The sequence below is a fragment of the Acomys russatus genome, chromosome 8 (genome assembly GCF_903995435.1).
Source record: "Acomys russatus chromosome 8, mAcoRus1.1, whole genome shotgun sequence".
NCBI lineage: Eukaryota > Metazoa > Chordata > Mammalia > Rodentia > Muridae > Acomys > Acomys russatus.
This window is the reverse complement of record NC_067144.1, coordinates 75,884,707-75,904,791: the sequence shown is the minus strand read 5'-3', so window position 1 is coordinate 75,904,791 and position 20,085 is coordinate 75,884,707. Positions and strand designations below refer to the sequence as shown.

General features: G+C 45.6%; 1 protein-coding gene across 1 annotated transcript in view; it reads left to right on the top strand.

Moving 5' to 3' along the window:
• Positions 1-20,085, top strand: part of LOC127192947 (interferon-induced GTP-binding protein Mx2-like) — a 32,775-nt gene that overhangs the window by 7,014 nt on the left and 5,676 nt on the right. Inside the window, exons 4-11 of the mRNA XM_051150328.1 lie at positions 6,826-7,018; positions 7,983-8,120; positions 9,538-9,692; positions 9,925-10,063; positions 10,543-10,741; positions 15,853-15,931; positions 16,364-16,486; positions 16,910-17,051. Of these exons, the coding sequence (XP_051006285.1) occupies positions 6,826-7,018; positions 7,983-8,120; positions 9,538-9,692; positions 9,925-10,063; positions 10,543-10,741; positions 15,853-15,931; positions 16,364-16,486; positions 16,910-17,051 (1,168 nt within the window). The remainder of the gene's footprint in view (positions 1-6,825; positions 7,019-7,982; positions 8,121-9,537; positions 9,693-9,924; positions 10,064-10,542; positions 10,742-15,852; positions 15,932-16,363; positions 16,487-16,909; positions 17,052-20,085) is intronic.

The following is a 20,085-nucleotide window of genomic DNA, read 5'->3' as shown; positions in this document are numbered from 1 at the left end:
GTTCTGTTCAGGAAGTTGTCTCCTGTGCCAATGTGTTCCAGGCTCTTCCCCACTTTTTCTTCTAACTGACTTAGTGTCTCTGTTTTTATGTTGAGGTCTTTGATCCACTTGGATTTGAGTTTTGTGCATGGTGAGAAATATGGGTCCAGTTGCATTTTTTTTACACATAGACCTCCAGTTAGACCAGCACCATTTGTTGAAAATGCTATCTTTTTTCCATTGAACAGATTTGGCTTCTTTGTAAAAAATCATGTGACCATATGTGTGTGGATTCATATTTGGGTCTTCGATTCAATTCCACTGATCAACCAGCATATTGCTGTGCCAGTACCATGCTGTTTTAATTTCTGTTGCTTTATAATACAACTTGAGATCAGGTATGGAGATTCCTCTGGAGGATCTTTTATTGTACAAGATTGTTTTAGCTATTCTGTGTTTTTTGTTTTGAAGTTGAGAATTGAACTTTCAATGTCTTTAAAAAATTGTGTAGGTATTTTGATAGGGATTGCTTTGAATCTGTAGACTGCTTTCGGTAAGATGGCTATTTTTACTATGTTAATTCTCCCAATCCACAAGCAAGGAAGATCATTCCATCTTCTCATGTCATCTTCAATCTCTTTCTTCAAAGTTTTGAAATTTTTTTCAAACAAGTTCTTCACTTGTTTGGTTAGAGTAACTCCTAAATATTTTATATTGCTTGTGGCTAACGTGAAGGGTATAGTTTTCCTAATTTCTTCCTCTGCATGATTGTCATTTGTATATAGGAAGGATACTGACTTTTTTGAGTTAATTTTGTATCCAGCCAATTTGCTGAAGGTGTTTATCAGCTGTAGGAGTTCTCTGGTGAAATTTTGGGGATCACTTATGTACACTATCATATCATCTGCAAATAGGGAAAATTTGACTTCCTTCTTTCCCATTTGGATCCCCTTGATCTCCTTTTGTTGTCTTATTGCTCTGGCTAGAATTTTGAGTACTATATTGAAGAGATATGGAGAGAGTGGGCAGCCTAGCCTTGTTCCAGATTTTAGAGGAATTTCCTTGAGTATCTCACCACTTAATTTGATTTTGGCTATTGGCTTGCTGTATATAGCCTTTATTATATTGAGGTATGTGCCTTGTATCCCTGATCTCTCCAAAACTTTAAACATGAATGGGTGTTGGATTTTATCAAATGCTTTCTCTGCATCTAAGGAGATGATCATGTGGTTTTTTATTTTCAGTTTGTTTATATGGTAGATTACATTGATGGATTTCCGTATATTAAACCATCCCTGCATGCCTGGAATGAAGCCTACCTGGTCCTGGTGAATGATATCTTTGATGTGCTCTTGTATTTGTTTTGCAAGTATTTTATTGAGTATTTTTGCATCAATGTTCATAAGAGAAATTGCTCTGAAATTCTCTTTCTTTGTTGGGCCTTTGTGAGGTTTAGGTATCAATGAGACTATGGCCTCATAGAATGAATTTTGTAATGTTCCATCCATTTTTATCTTTTGGAGTAGCTTGTAGAGTATCAATATTAGCACATCCTTGAAGGTCTGGTAGAATTCTCCACTGAAACCATCTGGCCCTGGGCTTTTTTTGCTTGGAGACTATCAATGATTGCTATTTAGCTTGTTTATCTGTTCTTCACTCAATTTTGGCAAGTGGAATCAATCAAGAAAATCATCCACTTCCCTTAGATTTTCAAATTTTGTGGCATATATGCGTTTGAAGTAGGATCTTATGATTCTTTGTATTGCTTCAGTGTCTGTTGTTATGTCTTCTTTTTCATTTCTGATTTTGTTGATTTGGATACTGTCTCTCTGCCTTTTAGTTAGTTTGGCTAACGATTTGTCTTGTTAATTTTCTTGAAAAACCATCTCTTGGTTTTGTTGATTCTTTGGACTGTTTTCTTAGTTTCTAATTTATTAATTTCAGCCCTGAGTTTGAATGTTTCCAGTCATCTACTCCTCTTGGGTGTTTCTGCTTCTTTTTTTCCTAGGGCTTCAATCTGTGTCATTAAGTTGCTTTTGTGGGATGTTTCCAATTTCCTTTTAAAGGCACTTAGTGCTATGAATTTTCCTCTTAGCACTGCTTTCAATGTATCCCACAAATTTGAGTATGTTGTTTCTTCATTTTCATTGAGTTTCAGGAAGTCCTTAATTTCTTTCATTATTTCTTCCCTGATCCAGGTGTCATTAAGTAGAGAGTTGTTTAGCTTCCATATGTGTGTAGGATTTTTATTGTTTCTGTTGTTGTTGTTGTTGTTGAAGTGCTGCCTAAGACTATGGTGATCTGATAGGATACAAGGTATTATTTCAGTCCACTTGTATCTGTTGAGGCTTGCTTTGTGATCTACTATGTGATCAATTTTGGAGAAAGTTCCATGGTGTGCAGAGAAGAAGGTGTATTCCTTTTTGTTTGGGGGAAAGGTTCTGTAGATATCTGTTAGATCCATTTGATTCATGGCATTGGTTAATGATGTTATTTCTCGGTTTAATTTCTGTTTCAATGACTTATCCTTCAGTGAGAGTGGGGTGTTGAAGTCTCCCACTGTTATTGTGTGGGGATCGATGTGTGGTTTAAGCTTTGATAATCAATCTTTTACAAATGTGGGTGCCCTTGTATTGGGAGCATAGATATTCAGAATTGTGATGTCATCTTGGTTGACTTTACCTTTGATGAATATGAAGTGTCCTTCCTCATCCCTTTTGATTAATTTTGGTTGAAAGTCTATTTTGTTAGATATTAAAATGGCTATATCTGCTTACTTCTTGTGACCATTTGCATGGAATATTTTTTCCATCCTTTTACCCTGAGGTAATGTTGATCTTTATGGGTGAGATATGTTTCTTGAATGTAGAAGAATGTTGGATCTTGTTTATGCATCCATTCAATAGGTCTGTGTCTTTTTATTGGAGAATTGAGACCATTGATGTTGAGAGATATTAATGACCACTGACTGTTAAGAGTCTTAATTTTAATGTTGGTTCCAGTAGAGCACTTGTGTGTTTATGTTTTTGCAGTGGTGTAATTATCTATTTCCTGTGTAGTTTTGGTTGTAGGTTGTCCCTTCAGGGTGAAGTTTTCCTTCTCGTACCTTCTGTAAAGCTGGATTTGTGGATAAGTACTGTTTGAATTTGTTTTTGTCATGGAATATTTTGTTTTCTCCGTCAATGGTTATTGATAGTTTTGCTGGGTAAAGTAGTCTGGCCTGGCATCTGTGGTCTCTTAGGGTTTGCAGGATCTCTGTCCAGGTCCTTCTGGCTTTTATGGTCTCTGCTGAGAAGTCGGGTGTAATTCTGATAGGTTTGCCATTAAATGTTATTTAGCCCTTTGGCGTCTTCCTGCATTTGATTACAAATTTTATTTGTTTCATCCATTATCATCCTCATTACTAAGGATTTGAGGTCATTTTCTTGTATTTCCATTGTGTTTGAATTCTCTGGGTTGTTTTCTTTGGGATCGCTGGGATATGGAGATGCCATATTGTTTTAGGTTTTTTTGCATATGATTTTATGCTGTCCTTTAGGTATCTTGCCATCTCTGTTTTTGGCAGGTAGCTTCTGGAGTTGGGTGGTGGGAGTCTGGGAATAGATTCACCTGTTTACTCGCAATTTCCCTAGGCTGGAAGCTCTGGTGCTTCATTGGTCTGGATGGCAGGAGGCTGGCCCTGTAGTTTGGTTCTCTCACCGCCAGTGATCCCAGCTCCCCTGTACTGTGGGTCCTGTAATTGTCCTGGGTCTCTGAATGTGCGTTGGGTGAGGCCAAAGTGTCCACAGCCTTCTGGGTCCCCTTGTAGCACTGGAGCTCTCCAGGGACTGAGGCAGGTCAGATGGAGGGGGTCTACTGGCCACTCTGCTCCCTGTCTCCCCAAGATTTCCTTAGTCCTGGAGCTTTGATGCTCCAGTGGTCTGTGGTTCCTGGTAGTGTTTCAGGACCCAGACCACTTGCAGAGTCCAGGTTAGTGTCACAAGGACCAATCTGCACACACACTGAGTCCAGTTCATGTCTCTGGACCCAAACAGGTCTCTGGACCCAAATGGGTCTCTGGACCTAATCCACACACTTAGTCCAGTTAGCGCTGAGTTCAACCAGAGTCTCGGGCCAAAACTACACACTTAGGTTGCCAAGTTCAGCTAGAGTCTCGGGACCCAAACTGCCCGCCAAGCTCAGCTAGGGACTCTGGGCCCAAACTGAGCCCTGAGCTCAGCTAGAGTCTTTGGGCCCAAACTGCCCACCAAATTCAGCAGAGTCTCAGGGCCGGGACTGTGCACCGAACTCAGCCAGAGACTCTGGACCCAAACTGCACGCCAAATTCAGCTAGGGACTCTGGGCCCAATCTGCGCACCGAGTCCAGCCAAAGTCTCAGGACTCTCTGGGCCCAAACTGTCCGCCATGTCCAGCTAAGTTCTCTGGGCCCAAACCACCTGCTGAGTTCAACTAGGGACTCTGGGCCCAAATTGCCTCCCACGTTCAGCCAGGGACTCTGGGCCTAAACCACATGCCGAACTCAGCTAGAGTCTCAGGGGCTGTACTGCATGCCAAGCTCAGCCAGGGACTCTGGACCTAAACTGCGCACTGAATTCAGCCAAGGACTCTGGGCCCCGGACTGCGCGCCGAGTCCAGCCAAAGTCTCAGCATCAGGACCATACACCAAGCTCAGCTAGAATCTCTGGGCCCAAACTTTGCGCGCAGCCCAGCTAGGTTCTCTGGGTCCAAACCGTGCACTGAACTCAGCCAGGGACTCTAGACCCAAACTGCTCGCTGAGCTCAGCTAGGAACTCTGGGCCCAAACCGCACACCACGCTCTGCTAGGGTCTCAGCGGCTGAACCGTGCTCCGAGTCCAGTTTGGGTCTCTGGGCATGAGCCGTGCACCGAGTTGAGCTTGGGTCAAGGGGCCCATACCGTGCGCCGAGTTCAGCTAGGGTCGCGGGGCCCAAATCTTGCACTGAGTCCCCTCTTCCGCAGCAATTCCCACCGGTTACCACGCCAACCGCCTCTGCCGGAGGGTTTCCAGCTGCAAATCTCAGACGCCACCGCCGCCGCCGCCGCCGCCGCCGCCGCAGCCGCTCTGGTCAAAGAGAATCCGCACTCCTCCCTTGTGCAGGAGTATGCAGGTTTTCTGTATTTTGGTCCTTTTGAACTGTGGAGTACTCTCGCTGTAGTGGGGTGGGGAGCTTGGTGTTCCTGGTTTAGAATTCCATGCAATTCCCTGAATCGTTTACTGGAGCTTCTAAACACAGCCCACGCTGCTCGCCGCCACCTTGGATCCCGAAGTCTACATCTTGATCCCAGGGCAGCCAGGAAGAGACTCTCTTCCACAGACAGCCAGGAGACTATCGTGACACACTTCCTCTTATAAGGGCACACCTCCTAATAGGGCCACTCCCTATGACCAAGCATCCAAACACATGACTCTGTGGGGGCCAAACCATTCAAACCTCCTGCATTAACCCTTTGTCTTATAGATACTTTGCAAACAATTTCTCCCTGGCTGACTTTTTTTTTCCATCTGATGACCTTATGATTTCTTGTCTGGGTTGTGCCTTTTGGGCTGAATTTGTAGATTTTCTTGGTGTTTTCAAGAATGTCTATATTTCATGTCTTTCCTATCTAGGCCTGTGATGGATCATGAGTAAGTTTTTTAGTTATTAATTTACCTACTGCCAGATCTCAGCTTTTCCTCCCTCCTTTCCTCCAAACCCTCCTCTCCCCCATCCACTTCTCAGCTTCTCTTCATGAAAGGGCAGGCTCTCATGGACATCAACCAGCCCAGGCATACCAAGCTGCAGTAATACTAGGCACCTCCTCACCTATTAAGGCTGCATGAGGCAACGTAGAAGGACAAAAGGGTAACAAAAGCAGGCAACAAAGTCAGAGACAGTCTCTGGCCCGACTGTCAGGAGCCCCACAAGAAGACCAAGCTACATGACTCAATCTGAGTGCAATTTGTGGGGAGGGCCCAGGTCTGTCTCATGCAGGCTCCCTGGTTGGCAATTCATTTTTATAGTGTTAGGTAGCAATGTAGGTATTTTCTTTCATATGTAGACAGTGAAATGTTCTGATACTGTTTGGTGAATAGCTGGCCTTTCCCCAGATACCGCCTTTGTATCTTACCAACCTCAGTTTCATGTGATGACTTTCAGGGTTGTATGCTGTGTCCCACAAATGCCATGCTCTGTTCTGTGAAACACCGCACCCTCTCAGCTACAACTTTGTCAACATCTTGGGACCAGAGGCTTCCATCCTCTACTTTAGAGCCAGTTTGCCTGTTGGAGCATTTATATTTACACTTAATGTGAACAGTCACTGCTTTTTGCTTTTTAGGCGAAACACTTGTTCTTCTTCTCCTCCTTCTTATATTCTTCCACCTTTGGAATTAAACATCTCTATCTTTGGAGTGTCCCCTGCTGGCCATTGTTTCACTGTGTTAGTGAGAAACTGGGAAGTTTTACCTTTAATAAATGAAATAACTCTATCTATGGCTCTGTCCAAGTTTGGCTGGAGAGGCGTTTGTAAGGTTAGAAGCCCTTAGTAAAGATGCAGAGTGTGTGTCCTGCACCTGATGTCTGCTGACTTTCTTCAGTGTTTGGGTTATGGTTGCCATTCAGGAGGTAGGCCCTGGATCTCAGTAGACAGTAAGCAGAGATTGGCCCAGGCCGACACCTGCAAGCTACCCAATCAAGTCCCAGTGAGAACAGAGGCTGTGGTTGAATGGAGGGTTAAAGGTTAAAAGGGTGGAGTCTGAAGCACCGGGGAAGACGAGTTCTATATATTGGCTTTGCTGGAGCATTTCCTGTGGATTATGACCTCACTCTTGCCTCACCCTCATCTAGGAGTCTCTGAACAACCTCAGCAGGCAGTACGAGGAGAAGGTGCGGCCCTGCATCGACCTCATCGACTCCCTGCGGGCCCTGGGAGTAGAGCAGGACCTGGCCCTGCCTGCCATAGCTGTCATCGGAGACCAGAGCTCAGGGAAGAGCTCTGTGCTGGAAGCACTGTCGGGAGTGGCCCTCCCCAGAGGCAGTGGTGAGAGCTCAGTGCTTATTGCCTTGCTAGGCTGTGGACCTGGGACTTCAAAGATAGAAACAGACCCCGCCCAGGTCTGGGTACACAGCAAGATGAAGACCAAGGTGTAGCTTCTCCTGAGGTCTTCCTCCTTGGCTTTCTTCTATGCAATCTTGCAGTTTCTGCCTCCTCTCACAATTCTAACCCAATCTCAGGGTTAGGGATCCAGCCACGCCCTCCATGGGCCTAAATTACTCCTTTCAGACTCTGTATCCAACAGTGACTGCAGGTGTTGGTGCTGAGCATATGTGCTGGCGTGGGGCAGCTTTCAGTCTATCGCACTTTCCCACTGTACATCTTCAGGGTGACTTGAAAGGTGCAGTTTGCAAAAGCTCTGTCTCAGTGGTCAAGTCCCTAGCCCCTTCCCTTGAGGTGACTGCTCCCTTCAGAGAGGAGGCTGGGGTTCAGGCTAGTGTTGCCATTTAAGCACTATGGCTGAGGCAGTCATTGAGTATTCAGAAGAGGTCAAGCCAACGTGGTTCAGGGACCCAGGAAATGCCACGGACAAGGCAGGAGTGGGAAGGAGATCATGACAGGGGCATGATTGAAGTGGCCTGAGGGACAACAGTGACCAGGATGTGTAGGGGCTAGAAGAAGATGTGTGATAGGTTAAGTTTCCTCCAAGCTCCCCATGGAGCTGAGGGTCCAGAGTAGGAGGAATTCTCCTCAAGGTTCCTTAGCTGCCAGACTGAACTAGTTGGTAGCTTTACCGCCAATGCATAAAACATGCCCTAGGTTCCTGTTCCCAGAAGAAAGGCCTGAGATCACTCTGGACACGGAGTGTCAGAGTAGTGAGGTTAGGTGTTTCCATTCCCAGTGTTTCTGCAGATGAGTGTGTGCAGGTGTGAGCACCTTTAGCCTAAGGTGTGCAGCATACGGGCTGTGTGCAGCAGAGCACTGGGTTAACATGGATGTCCCCTCACAGGTATTGTCACCAGATGCCCTCTGGTACTGAAACTGAAGAAACTGGATGAGGGAAAGGAGTGGCGAGGCAAGGTCAGCTATGAGGACATTGAAGTGGAGCTCTCTGATCCCTCACAGGTGGAAGCGGCCATCAACAAAGGTCAGTGTTCTGTTTGTCCCTTACAACCTCTGTGCCTGGAGTCAGGGGAGAAGTGCTGAGTTGTGGCTTCCTTTCTCTGGGGGCTGAGCTGAGAATCTGGTTATGGAGTTTTCTTCAGCCTTCTGGAGGCTAGCTGAGGAAGGCTCTGTCCCGAGAACCGGTCACAACGAAGGCCTCCTTGGCCGTGAGGGAGCCTTCAGGTTATATCCCCTAGCTTGACGGAGCTCACGTTGGCCACCCACTTAGCCAGGAGTGAGTCTACAGTAGTTCATGTCCCTTTGGGGTGGGGGTGGGGGGCAGGGGGGAGGGAGCCTTGGACTTGAAAAAGGCCAGGCAACCAACCACACTTGGTTAAAATAAAGACAGTCAAGAGTTGAAGAGCTAGATTTTAATTCACGAAAATATTGCTCTATCCAATCTTAAAATAAAGACAAATTAATTCTAGCTCTTGGGAGACAGAGGCGGGTGGATCACTATGAGTTCAAGGCCATCTTGGTCTATAAAGTGAGTCCAGGACATCCAAGGCTACATAGAGATACCCTGTCTCAAAAAAAGAAACAAACAAACAAAGAAAGAAAGAGGGAGAAACAGAAGAGTGAGTGCCCTCACCCTAAACCTGTAGGCTTTTAAACCAAGGGTATCTAAACTGCAGGAGCCACACCGAGGACACCTCCCAGGGCCTTATCTCTAGGGCAGTTTCTTCAAACAGCCATCTTTAGACACCTTTGGGCCTAAAGTCTGTGCTGTTTGCTTTGGAAGTGTCCCTGCAAGGAACTAGCCTTTTAATACATTTTGTCTAGGCTCTTGTGGACTGTTGCAAGCAGGGAGCATACATGCCTATTTCCAAGCACAAAGCTTACCAGGAGGGGGCATCTCCTCCACCTACAAAGGCCCACCCTGAGTCATTCTGTCAGGACCTTGTTCTAACACAGAAAATAAAACCCTTTCAAACCTGCTGTCACCCAGAACCATGGGACAGAAGAGGCTTTGCCTTCCTTCTCCGCAGCTGTGGCACAGGTCCTCTCAGAAGGGTTTACAGGAGGACTTACTTCCTCTTCCTGATTCAGAGGGTTTTGTCCATGGTCACCTTTCCCTATGACCCTGGGAAGACAATTATTGTGACAGAGAGAAGTGATAACAGACAGGAAGCAAATGTCACAGGAAGGGGCCAGAAATAGGACATATGACCTGCTCCGGTAATCCTCTTCCTCTAGTGTCGTTCCACCTCCAAAGAGTCTAGACGCTCAAAATATGACCAGACGAGGACCAACCCATCTTTTCGCTACAGGGGCCTGTGTGGTCACTGCATAGCCAAGGCTTTCCCAGAGTTCTCTGGAGTAACATCCCTTTCACCTGCCTTCTAGCCTTACTATCCCACCTCGCCAAGCTTGACAGCTGTCTCTCTCCTCCTTTCCAGGTCAGAACATCATTGCTGGGGAAGGGCTGGGTATCAGTGATAAGCTCATTAGCCTGGATATCAGCTCCCCGCATGTTCCAGACCTGACTCTGATCGATCTGCCTGGGATTACCAGGGTGGCTGTAGGCAACCAGCCTGCAGACATAGGACGCCAGGTGAGACTCTAGACTCTGCACTGACACGCACTGAGCTGCTGGGGCACTGGAGTATATCCAGGGTTGTGTGTAAGAGAGATCTTGCGGAGGCGAGAGTGAGACTGGATGCCAACAATCCACTAGAGACATGTGCAGTCCATGGAAGCCAGGGCCTGAAGCAAATGGATGCTCTGGACCATCTCACTCTTGATCCTGTCTCCATATTTAAGAGTCACTATCTCATTTCTTACAGATCAAGAGACTCATCAAGACTTACATCCAAAAACAGGAGACCATCAACCTTGTGGTGGTCCCCAGCAATGTGGACATTGCCACCACGGAGGCGCTGAGCATGGCTCAGGAGGTGGACCCTGAGGGGGACAGAACCATAGGTGAGAAGAGTGGGTACCAGTGGGACACATTCCCTGGATCAAGTGGATCAATCTCAGTGCACATTCAGGATCCCACTGAGGGAATAGGGCCCCCTCATCTTGTCTCTCTGGTAGAAAGGGTATGAGGAGTCAAGGTGAGCAAACATGAGGAGGAAGCCATATGTGCTGAGATTCACTAGCTTAGGGGCCATGGTAAGGGCCACACGAGTGAAAGGATGAACATCCGTGTCTCCCTGGGTGGTGGCCGTGGAGAGATGCTGGGGAGGAGTCTGCAGCTCATAGAGCGGCTCCACAGTTCTCACAAGAGCCCCTGCACATGTGTGTGTGTGGGGTGGGGGGGGGTTCCGTCTTGCATGGGTTTTGCATCGACCCTGTGTGCCTTAGTCAAGGATGGGTTGATGGTGGCCAGTGAGAGCCTCACTTCTTCCTGCTATCTTGGTGGCAGTGTGTGTCCTCTGATTTCAACATCTGTCCTTCAGGGATCTTGACCAAGCCCGATCTGGTGGACAGAGGTACTGAAGACAAGGTCATTGATGTGGTGCGGAACCTGGTGTGCCACCTGAAGAAGGGCTACATGATAGTCAAGTGCAGGGGCCAGCAGGACATCCAGGAGAAGCTGAGCCTAGCTGAGGCCTTGCAGAAGGAGCAAGCCTTCTTCAGCGAACACCCGCACTTCAGGTACCTCCACTGTGCTGTCTGTCCCGTGCAGTGAGAACTGCTGATCAAGAGCAGAGGTGGCATGAGGGGTGTTTGGGACAACTCCATCCTGGGAACCACTGTAGAACGTTCCTGAAGGAACGCAGAATACACACAGTAGCCCTCAAAGAGTAGGAAGTAGTGGAAAAGAGGAAGGGACCTGCCAAAGTGCTACAGTTAAATGTGCACAGGGACCAGAGTCACAATTAGAGTAGAGCAGAGGAAAAGTAGGAGACTCAGAACATGACCGTGTCTTTGACATGTCATAAAAGCAGCACTCAGCCATGTTAGGTGTCAGCTTAGCACCCATGGCAAGGACAACTGTTCAATGTCTACAGAAAACTATGCCGGGTCCCTTTTTGATGTATTACAGCAGTAGACACGGGTGAGAAGATCTGAGCTTCCAAATGCACCTGCTGCTGATGGCTGAAAATCTCACCAAAACCCTTTGAACTTCCTACTGCAGGAGCATTCTCCTTGAAAAGAAAAGGCTGTCCTAATCTTAATGGGAACGGTTTGGTTTTCCTCCACTTAGTACAATGTTGGCTGTAGGTTTCTTGTATATAGTTTTTATTAGATTGAGGTATGCCATCTCCATCCCCAGCTTCTTCATGACTTTGGTAAAGGAAAGAATTTTGGATTTTTGTCAAAGGCCTGTTCTTTGTCTAATGAAATGATTGTGGGATTTGTCTTTTAGTTCTCTGTGTGACAGATAATACGAAGTGATTTACATATGTTGACGCGTCCCTACATCTCTGGAATGAATGTGATGAATGGTATTTTTTCTATGAATTTAAATTTCCCTGACAGTATTTTATTGAGAACTTTTGCATATTTCTGCATCCATGAGAGTGGTCTGTAATTTTCTCTTTTTGTTTTGTTTTATCTGGTTTGTGTTTCATGGTCATACTGGCTCCATAAAGAACAGTTTGGAAGCTAGTCTTTTCTTTCTTTTTCATGGAAAACTTTAACAGTGCTGGATTTCTTTTTTTTTAACAGTGTGATTTCTTGAATGTCTGGTAGAATTCTACAGTGAATCCCTCTGGTCCTGGAAGAGTTTTTATTACTGCTTCAATCTCATTCCTGGTTAGGGATCTGTCTAAATTGTTTATTTCATTTTATCTTAAATTTGGTATGTTGTATGCGTCTGAGATTCAATCCATGCTTTTAGGCTTTGCAGTCTCAGGGAGTATAGTGTTTAAATTAAATGAGTCCTTATGGGTTTCTGCATGCCACCTGAGTCGGTGCCAATGGCTCTCTTCATTTCTGATTTTATTAATTTGTGTCCCTTCACTCTCTTTCTTTTGGTTGATTTGGCTGAGGAGAACTGGGTGTGATGGTGCAAGCCTGTAATCCCAGCACTTGGGAGGCAGAGTCAGGCGGATCTCTGTGAGTTGGAGGCCAGTCTAGTCTACAAAGTGATTCTAGGACAGCCAAAGCTACACAGTGAAACCTTGTCTCAAGCCAAAATAAACAAACAAACAAACAAACAAACAAATAAATAAGCAAGCCAAGGATTTGTCAATCTTGTTTAATTTTTCAAAGAATGAATTGCTCATTTTATTGATTCATTGTAGGTTTTCTTTTCAGTTTTATTTCATTGATTTTGATTATCTCTTCTGATCTACTGCTTGGAGTACTCTTTGCTCCTGGTTTTCCATGGCTTCCAGGTGAATTTGTAGGTTATTACCTTGTGATATTGGGATGCTATTATGCTGTAAACACTCTTGTGGGGTCTCCCTTCACTCTGTCTTGTAGATTGTTCTGTGTTATGTTTTCATTTTCATTCAACTCTTAGATTTATTAAAAAATAATATTAAAATTTAAAATCTAGTAAAAATAAATTTTTATTTACTTATTCATTCATTCCATTATTTGTTTATTTTGGATTTCCAAGACATGGTTTTTCTTAGTAAGCTTGACTGTCCTGAAACTTTATGGACCAGGCTGGGCCTTGAATTCTACCTATCTCTGGCTTCCAATTGCTGAAATTAAAGACATGTACCACCACCACCCAGAACATTCTTGAAATTTTTAAATGTCCACATTTGTTCCTAATGCAACCCTTATTCAGTAGCGTGCTGAATAGTGTCCTTGCGCCTCTGTGTTGTCAGTCGTTATTTTTGCTGTTGATACACAGCTTCACTCTGTTGTGTCAAATGGAATGTGGGATGCTATTTAAATTTCCCTGTGTTTGTTGAGACTTCATTGGTGTTCTAATAGGTGATACTTTTGGAGAAAGTTCCATTGGCTGCTGAGAGGAATGTATATATGTGTATTCCTTGTGTATATGTGAATTTCTCCTTTCTTCTCTCTCTCTCTCTCTCTCTCTCTCTCTCTCTCTCTCTCTGTCTCTCTCTCTCTCTCTCTCTCTCTCTCCCCTCCCTCCCTCCCTCCCTCCCTCCCTTCCTCTCTGTCTCGGCCTCTCTCTCTCTAGATAAGTCCCTTTGCTATTATGGAATTCACTATGTCAACCAAGCTGGCCTCTGACTCAAGAGATCTGCCTGCCTCTGTCTCCTCAGGAGTGCATCACCAGGCAGATCTGTATTTGATTTCTGACATCATTTAAGTGTCATGTTTCTTTGCTTAATTCTCATTCATACAACCTGTCTATTCATGCACGTTGCAGATTGAAGTCTCGCACTATTAGTGTATTATTCAATCTGTGGTTTTACAGTTAATAGCATTTTAAAATGAAATTGGTAGGCTTGTTTTTGGTATCTAGATGTTGAAGATTGCAGTATCCCCTTGGTAGATCATTCCTTTGGTAAATATAAAATGCCCCTCCTTATCCCTTTAATCAGCTTTAGGTTGAAGTCTGCTTTATCAGATAGTTGGAGATCTAACCTGCTTGCATCTTAGGCCAATTACTTTTCTACTTTATCCTGAGGTCATTTCCATCATTCTGAGTAAGCTGTGTTTTCTGAAGGCAGCAAGAGAGGAGATTATGTCTTCAGATCCAAAATCCTAGTCTGTCTTTATTGGGGAACGGAGACTTAATTTTTAGAGTTATTGTTGATGGGTGCGTGTTAATTCCTATCACTGGCTTTGTTTGTTTTTCTTTTTGTATTTTGAGAAAGGGTCTCACTCTGTAGCTCTGGCTGTCCTGGAATTGACAATGTAGACTGGGCTGCCCATGAACTCACAGGGATCTGTGTACCACCACGCCTGGCTTTGTTGTTGGTTTTATGATGTTCTTTGAGTGCTTTTGAGAGACTACTGTGACGTTGCCTGTTTATTCCCCATAAGTTCTTGGGTATATTTATCCTTCTCTTCAGATCACAGTATTTCTTGCAGGATCCACTGTAAAGCTGGATTAGCAGCCATAAATTCCTTAAATCTGGTTTTATCATGGAAATTTTTATTTCTCCATCAATTTTAATAGTTCCCTTTGCTGGGTATAATAGTCTGGGTTGACAGTTGTGCTCTCTCAGAACCTGAAATGCATCTTTCCAGGCTCTTCTGGCTTTTCAAAGTTTCCATTGTGTGCAATCGTTTAATCCCATCACTTAAGAGGCAGAGGCAGATGGATCTCTATGAGCTAGAGGGCAGCTTAGTCTACATAGTGAGTTCCAAGACAGCCAGGGCTATGTAGAGAGAGACCCTGTTTCAAAAGCCCCAAAGAAAACAAGTTTCCATTGTTTCTATTTTACCACAGTTTGTTGTTTGCTTGTTTGTCTGTTTAAATGAATTGACCAGTATAGAAACTGGACCCCCAGTGAGAGAAAGCTGTCACAAGCAGGAAGAGTTCTAATTCCCTGGTGTCTTATATCCTGAGGCATTACACGGTACTGTGTGAACGCAGAGTTTGGTAGCACTGAATAGCATAGCTTCATGCTTCTAAGAGTTCATGGCTTAAACCCTTTCTTGCACTAGGGCGTGTCTCCCCACTTCACGTGTTCATCCCACACACGCAAATGCATGTTAGTAAACTTGTATAAAACCCGAATCTGTATGTATTGTTTATATTCCTGTGTATTATGCATGTTTGTGTGTGTATGTATTCATATGTGTGGCCTACATGGAAGGGCGTGTATACTAATATGTATTATACATATACATTGCAGTGCTTTAGGGCCTCCTGTTTGGAGTTTAATAATAAAGACACAGATATCTGCATAGTACACAGCCATTAGCCTGTTTTCTGGGGCGGTCCCTCAGCTAGCCATCTGGACTCAACCCCCCTTTCCTGTCACTGTGTCTCTATCCTGTGCCTCTACCTCCCTGCCTGCTCCTGATCTCCCTGTGACCCGACTCCAGCCTCCAGCTAATTATTCATCAAAAGCCACACTCCTTTCTTACAGAAAAAGCTCCTAGCATAGTGCTAGAGATCCCCAGTTGCTCACTCTGAACCAACCAGCAACAGGATTATGCCCTATGCATATAGTGTTGGTTTTTGGCTAGATTAGGGCTGTGACCTCCTTGACAACAGCTTGATTTTTAGAATGATAATGTTAGAGACTCATCTGTTTGACATGAAACATTTACATGTAGAAAACAGGTATGGTGGGCTATAGAAATCGCCATACCTTATTTCCTAACAGCACTTGGCACTGCACAGCAAATAAAAATAGAAAATATAGGAGCACACTGTCATATCCAGTAGATACAATCTGTGTAGGTTACTCCATCATATGTAAGTGTGTCTGTGTTTACTCACGTTTCACATATAGAAAGACGTGTTGTATACTTGTTGGGGAGTGTATGCATGTGTGGTGTGTGTGTGTGTATTCATGTGTGTCACACATGACAAAATGTGTGTGTTGAGTGATAACATACCTGTAGTTGTGTACACATGATTTTGGAGAGGAGATTTTACTCCATTACAAGAGCTGAGGGAATCATGGCGGCACACTATGGAACTATCCGAGCTGCTTCCTCTGCATCACTCAACAAACCCATCTCTCAGTACCCCATGCATCCAACCTCAAGGTACCCACGCACTGACAGTATCTCTCAGTACTCCATGCATCCAACCTCAAGGTACCCACTCACTGACAGTACCCAAACTGACCCTAACCTCCCCAGAGCATACTTCAAGCTTATTTTCTACCCTGGTCTGATGGGACCCTGTTACTCTCTTGTTTCCTCAGAATTCTTCTGGAGGATGGGAAGGCCACAGTGCCATGCCTGGCAGAGAGACTGACCACGGAGCTCATCTCACACATCTGTGTAAGCCGGGGCGGCTGTGTGTTCCTCAAGCTGAGCTGGGTCTGGGCAGTCCTGGGCACACATGCTGGTCAAGATGTCTTTGTGTAGACATGTTGTGTTTGGGAGTTGGTGACTCTGGCATGGGGAGGCTGTGTGCTGGTTCCAGCTGCTGTGACCCTTAGGTTCTGGGTGGCATGGCTGTGAGCTCCTCATTCCAGACTTGATCATGAGCTTTAGTTCAACACGGGTTCTTCAGATAGAAGCCATGTTCACTTTTCCCTGACCTGGTGGAGTCTGCACCTCAAACCTCTTTAGTTCTCCACCTGGGAGAATCATCTCAGGACTTCAGACTGTTACCCACCACGTGCCGTGGTGACCTTGTGGAGTAGGCTTGGGGACTCCTTTGCATTCCAGTCTGTATTTTCAAATCTCATTCATGTCTTTATGTTTCAGAAAACTCTGCCTTTGTTAGAAAACCAAATAAAGAAGTGTTACCAGAGTACAACTGACGAGCTGCAGAAGTACGGCACAGACATACCAGAAGATGAGAATGGGAAGACCATCTTCCTGATAGAAGTGAGCATTGCCCATCTTCCTGAGCGATATGAGCATTGACCATGGTGCCCGGCATGATGATGAGGGCATCCCTCTACGCAGGGATCTCTGGTGCACTCCAGATCTCAGGCTCCCAAGCTGATGGGGCTGCATCTCCCCACTAGTGTTAAAACAGAGTCAGGACAGAGGCCATGGCTGATGCAGTGTGGAGCTGGGGGGACCTTTTTCTTTCATCCACACTGAGAGAGGAGTTCTCCCTGATGATCCCAAAGGGAAAGGAGAAAGGGAGGTATTTCCAGCTGCAAAAAGCCCCTTCTCCATACTGACTGATGGGCCCATGAGGACAAGGTGGCTCTCTCACCTTCAGGACACACATGTCCTTTCATTACCTTGATCCCCAGCTTGAAAGATCTCTGCTCATATTGATGATTTTTTCCTTGACAGAAAATCAACGCTTTCAACCAAGACATCAATGCTGTAGTACAAGGGGAAGAGAATGTGGCTGAGGGACAATGCCGCCTATTCAACAAACTGCGGAAAGAGTTCTTGTTGTGGAGTAAGGACATCCAAGAGAATTTCCAACAAGGTGAGTATCTTGTTCAATCCGTGTTGCCATTCAACAGTCTTCCTCTTCACTGCTACAGACAATGGTAGTCCAACACTCACAGATCTAATAAGTTCCAAGTCAATGCTCCAGAAATGAGGCATCTGGAGAGGGCTCCTTTCTGCTTCTGAGAGTCCATCACATAGCCTGACCCTCATGTGAGAAAGACGAGAACCAGATCCCTCTGGCCTCTGTGCTGAGGACACTCATCGCTCTATGAGGATGGGGCTATCATGTCCTGGTCACCTCTTAATGGCTCACCTTTCAATGCCAGTACACTAGAAATGAAGTTCCCCTTGTGAACTTGGATAAGACGTCAGCTAGGGAACTGACAACAAACCAAAGTGTGTAGACTACCGATGCCTGGCTTGGTGAACCAAAGAGTTTTATTGGGTTCACTTACAGGAGTATGTGTGATCACAGGCACAGAAATGACTCAAAAACAGCTGTATCCACAAAGCCCAGCCCAGCATGGGTGATGGCCCATGAAATCTGGAGCACACTGCACAGTCTGCAGACAGCTTAATGGGTTGGAGAGTGTCCTTTCTGGGTGGTTAAACTAGTCTGTGCCTCTGTCAGGCAGCTTGGCTTGTCTTTGCTTCTTCCAGGCAGCCCAACTTAAGTGACAGTGACTCTCAGCAGTCCCTACTGTTTGTATACACTTGAGAAAGAGGCCTAGTGAATCTTATAGATTTCAGGGGCTTCCTAAGGTTACCGAATTGTTTACTTCCTGAGGTTAAGGAGCTTTCCAGGAGGACATATTGTTTTGCATGCTTTAGGATTATCCTATTTTTTAACCTCCCTTCTAACACCCTGTGCCTTAAGGAGCCTCTCTCCAAAATGGAGAGTTTTAAACTTGGAGGGAACTGGTGCCCGTCCATTCATTGATCACATATCAGTGCTACCGTGGTGGTGGATTGCTGTGGATTCCAAGGGTCTTTGCCTGCCTTGAGTGGGCTGGACGAAGCCATAGAGTTAGTTGTGTCTCCTATAGCCACACAGAGAATGCTTTTGACCCCAGAGGACAGTGCGGCCGGCAGTCAGAGTGGGTGAAATGTACCTTCATAGAGAGACGAATTTGACACTATTTAAAGATGTGACTCTCCATGTCCCTGTGTGCCCACCGTTTCTGCTGTGCTCACCACTACTAAGTCCAGGCAGCTGAGGCTGACCACTGTAGGCTCTGCAGTGTGTCCTCACTCCTTGGAAGAGCTACTGTCCCCTTCCAAAAGCTCAGACGTGTCTGCCACTATATCTGAGAGAGGAGAGCCTAAAGAACAGAACATGAAGCAACATTACAACTCCAAGATAGGAGAACAGGATCCAATTAGAAGAGGGGAAGGGACCGTAAGAGACATTCCAAAAAGGAGGCATACATATGACTAATAAAACATTTGAAAAATGCATGAGCAATAGCCATCAGAGAGGCCAGTGAAAACACAGGGATAATTCCTGTCCCAACCACGAGGGAAATTAGAACCAGAAAGACAGACACTGGCAAGTGCTGGAGAAGAGGCAGCAAAAAGCAAGCCCTGGTGCATTGATGGGGAGTGTGCCATGGTGCCGTCTCTGTGGATCACAGCAGTGACCCCTGGGAGAGGTGAACACACCCTGTCCTCCTCCACCCCCAGGAGGAAATGGAAAGAGGTCTACAGGAAATAGACAACAAACAAGTCCTTTTGCCTTGAACCTGACATCTTCTCCCATGTCTTCACAAGTCTTCTACTCAGGGTGTTTTTGTCCTGTCCATCCCTGGAAGGGCACAAGATGCAGTTGACTGGAGATCACCCTAACAGACTTCTTTATACTCAGTAAATTCATTAAAAACTGCATCTGCTAATAGTCCCACCCTGAGGTGCTGGGTGGTTAGGACCACAGCACAAGGATTTTAAGGGAGGCAATTCAGTCCTTAGCATCATTCAGTGGAGTATTTTAACCCACTGAAAGGCACAGAAGGAGTGGAGACAAACAGTACACGGTCAGCCTTAATGACAGAAACGTGAGTGGAAACCATGTCACAGGGCCCTGTGTCCTGTAATTCCATGTCAGAAACACACAGAATGTACACAGGGGTGCAACAGACAGAAGACCGAGCACCGGCTGCAGCAGTGGAGAGGGGAGAAAGGGAGGCACCACCTGCTGCTGAGAGGAGTGGTCCCAGGAGTCAGGAACCAAGGATTAGACTGTAGAGCTTGACTTACAACTCTCTGGCTATACTGAAGTCTTGATTAGTGAGTTAAGCTTTTTTTTTTAAATTAAAAACATTCTTTGGAGGCTGGAGCAATGGATGGCTCAGTGGCTAAGAGCACTGGCTGTTTTTCCAGAGGATCTAGGCTTGATCCTCATCACCCACATGGTGACTCACACATCAATCTGCAACTCCAATCCCAGGAGACCAGACACTCTGCTCTAGCCTGTACAGGCGCTGTATGCAAACTGTGCACAGACATACCCGCAGGGAAAACATGCATACACATAAAATGATTAAACAACAACAAAAGCAGCCAGGTCATCACAGAGAAAGTGGGGCCTATCTGAGTCTGCTGCCCACTTCCAGGACAGCGGAGAGGGACTAAGTGTTTTGACTCATGACCAGGGGGTCCAACCACACTGGGGACATCCAGGTGCCTATGTGCCCTGTCACCCATTGCTGATGGGGGCTCTTCTCCCACCTAGCTCTTGATGCTGTCTAGGGGCCACAGGGCCTATGAGCCATGTGCTCTGACCCTTCTTCTTTGGTGGAAATCCACCTGGGCTCATAGACCAGCACACTCTAGGACTTTTTGAGGCCATGTCTTCCTCTGCTTCCCACCTGATGCATTCTGCCAAGGTCTCTGGCTCTGTGAGGCCTTTTGTCCTTTTGTCTCAACTGAGGGGAGTGTCAATGAGGTTGCATTCTTCTGTGTAACTGTGAGTATTTTTCAATTTGTAGACATTTATTGGCTTCGCTTTATTATGGTAATTTCAGAGAGATCAGAATGGGTTTGTTTAGAAAAATCTGCAAGGTGCTTTATAA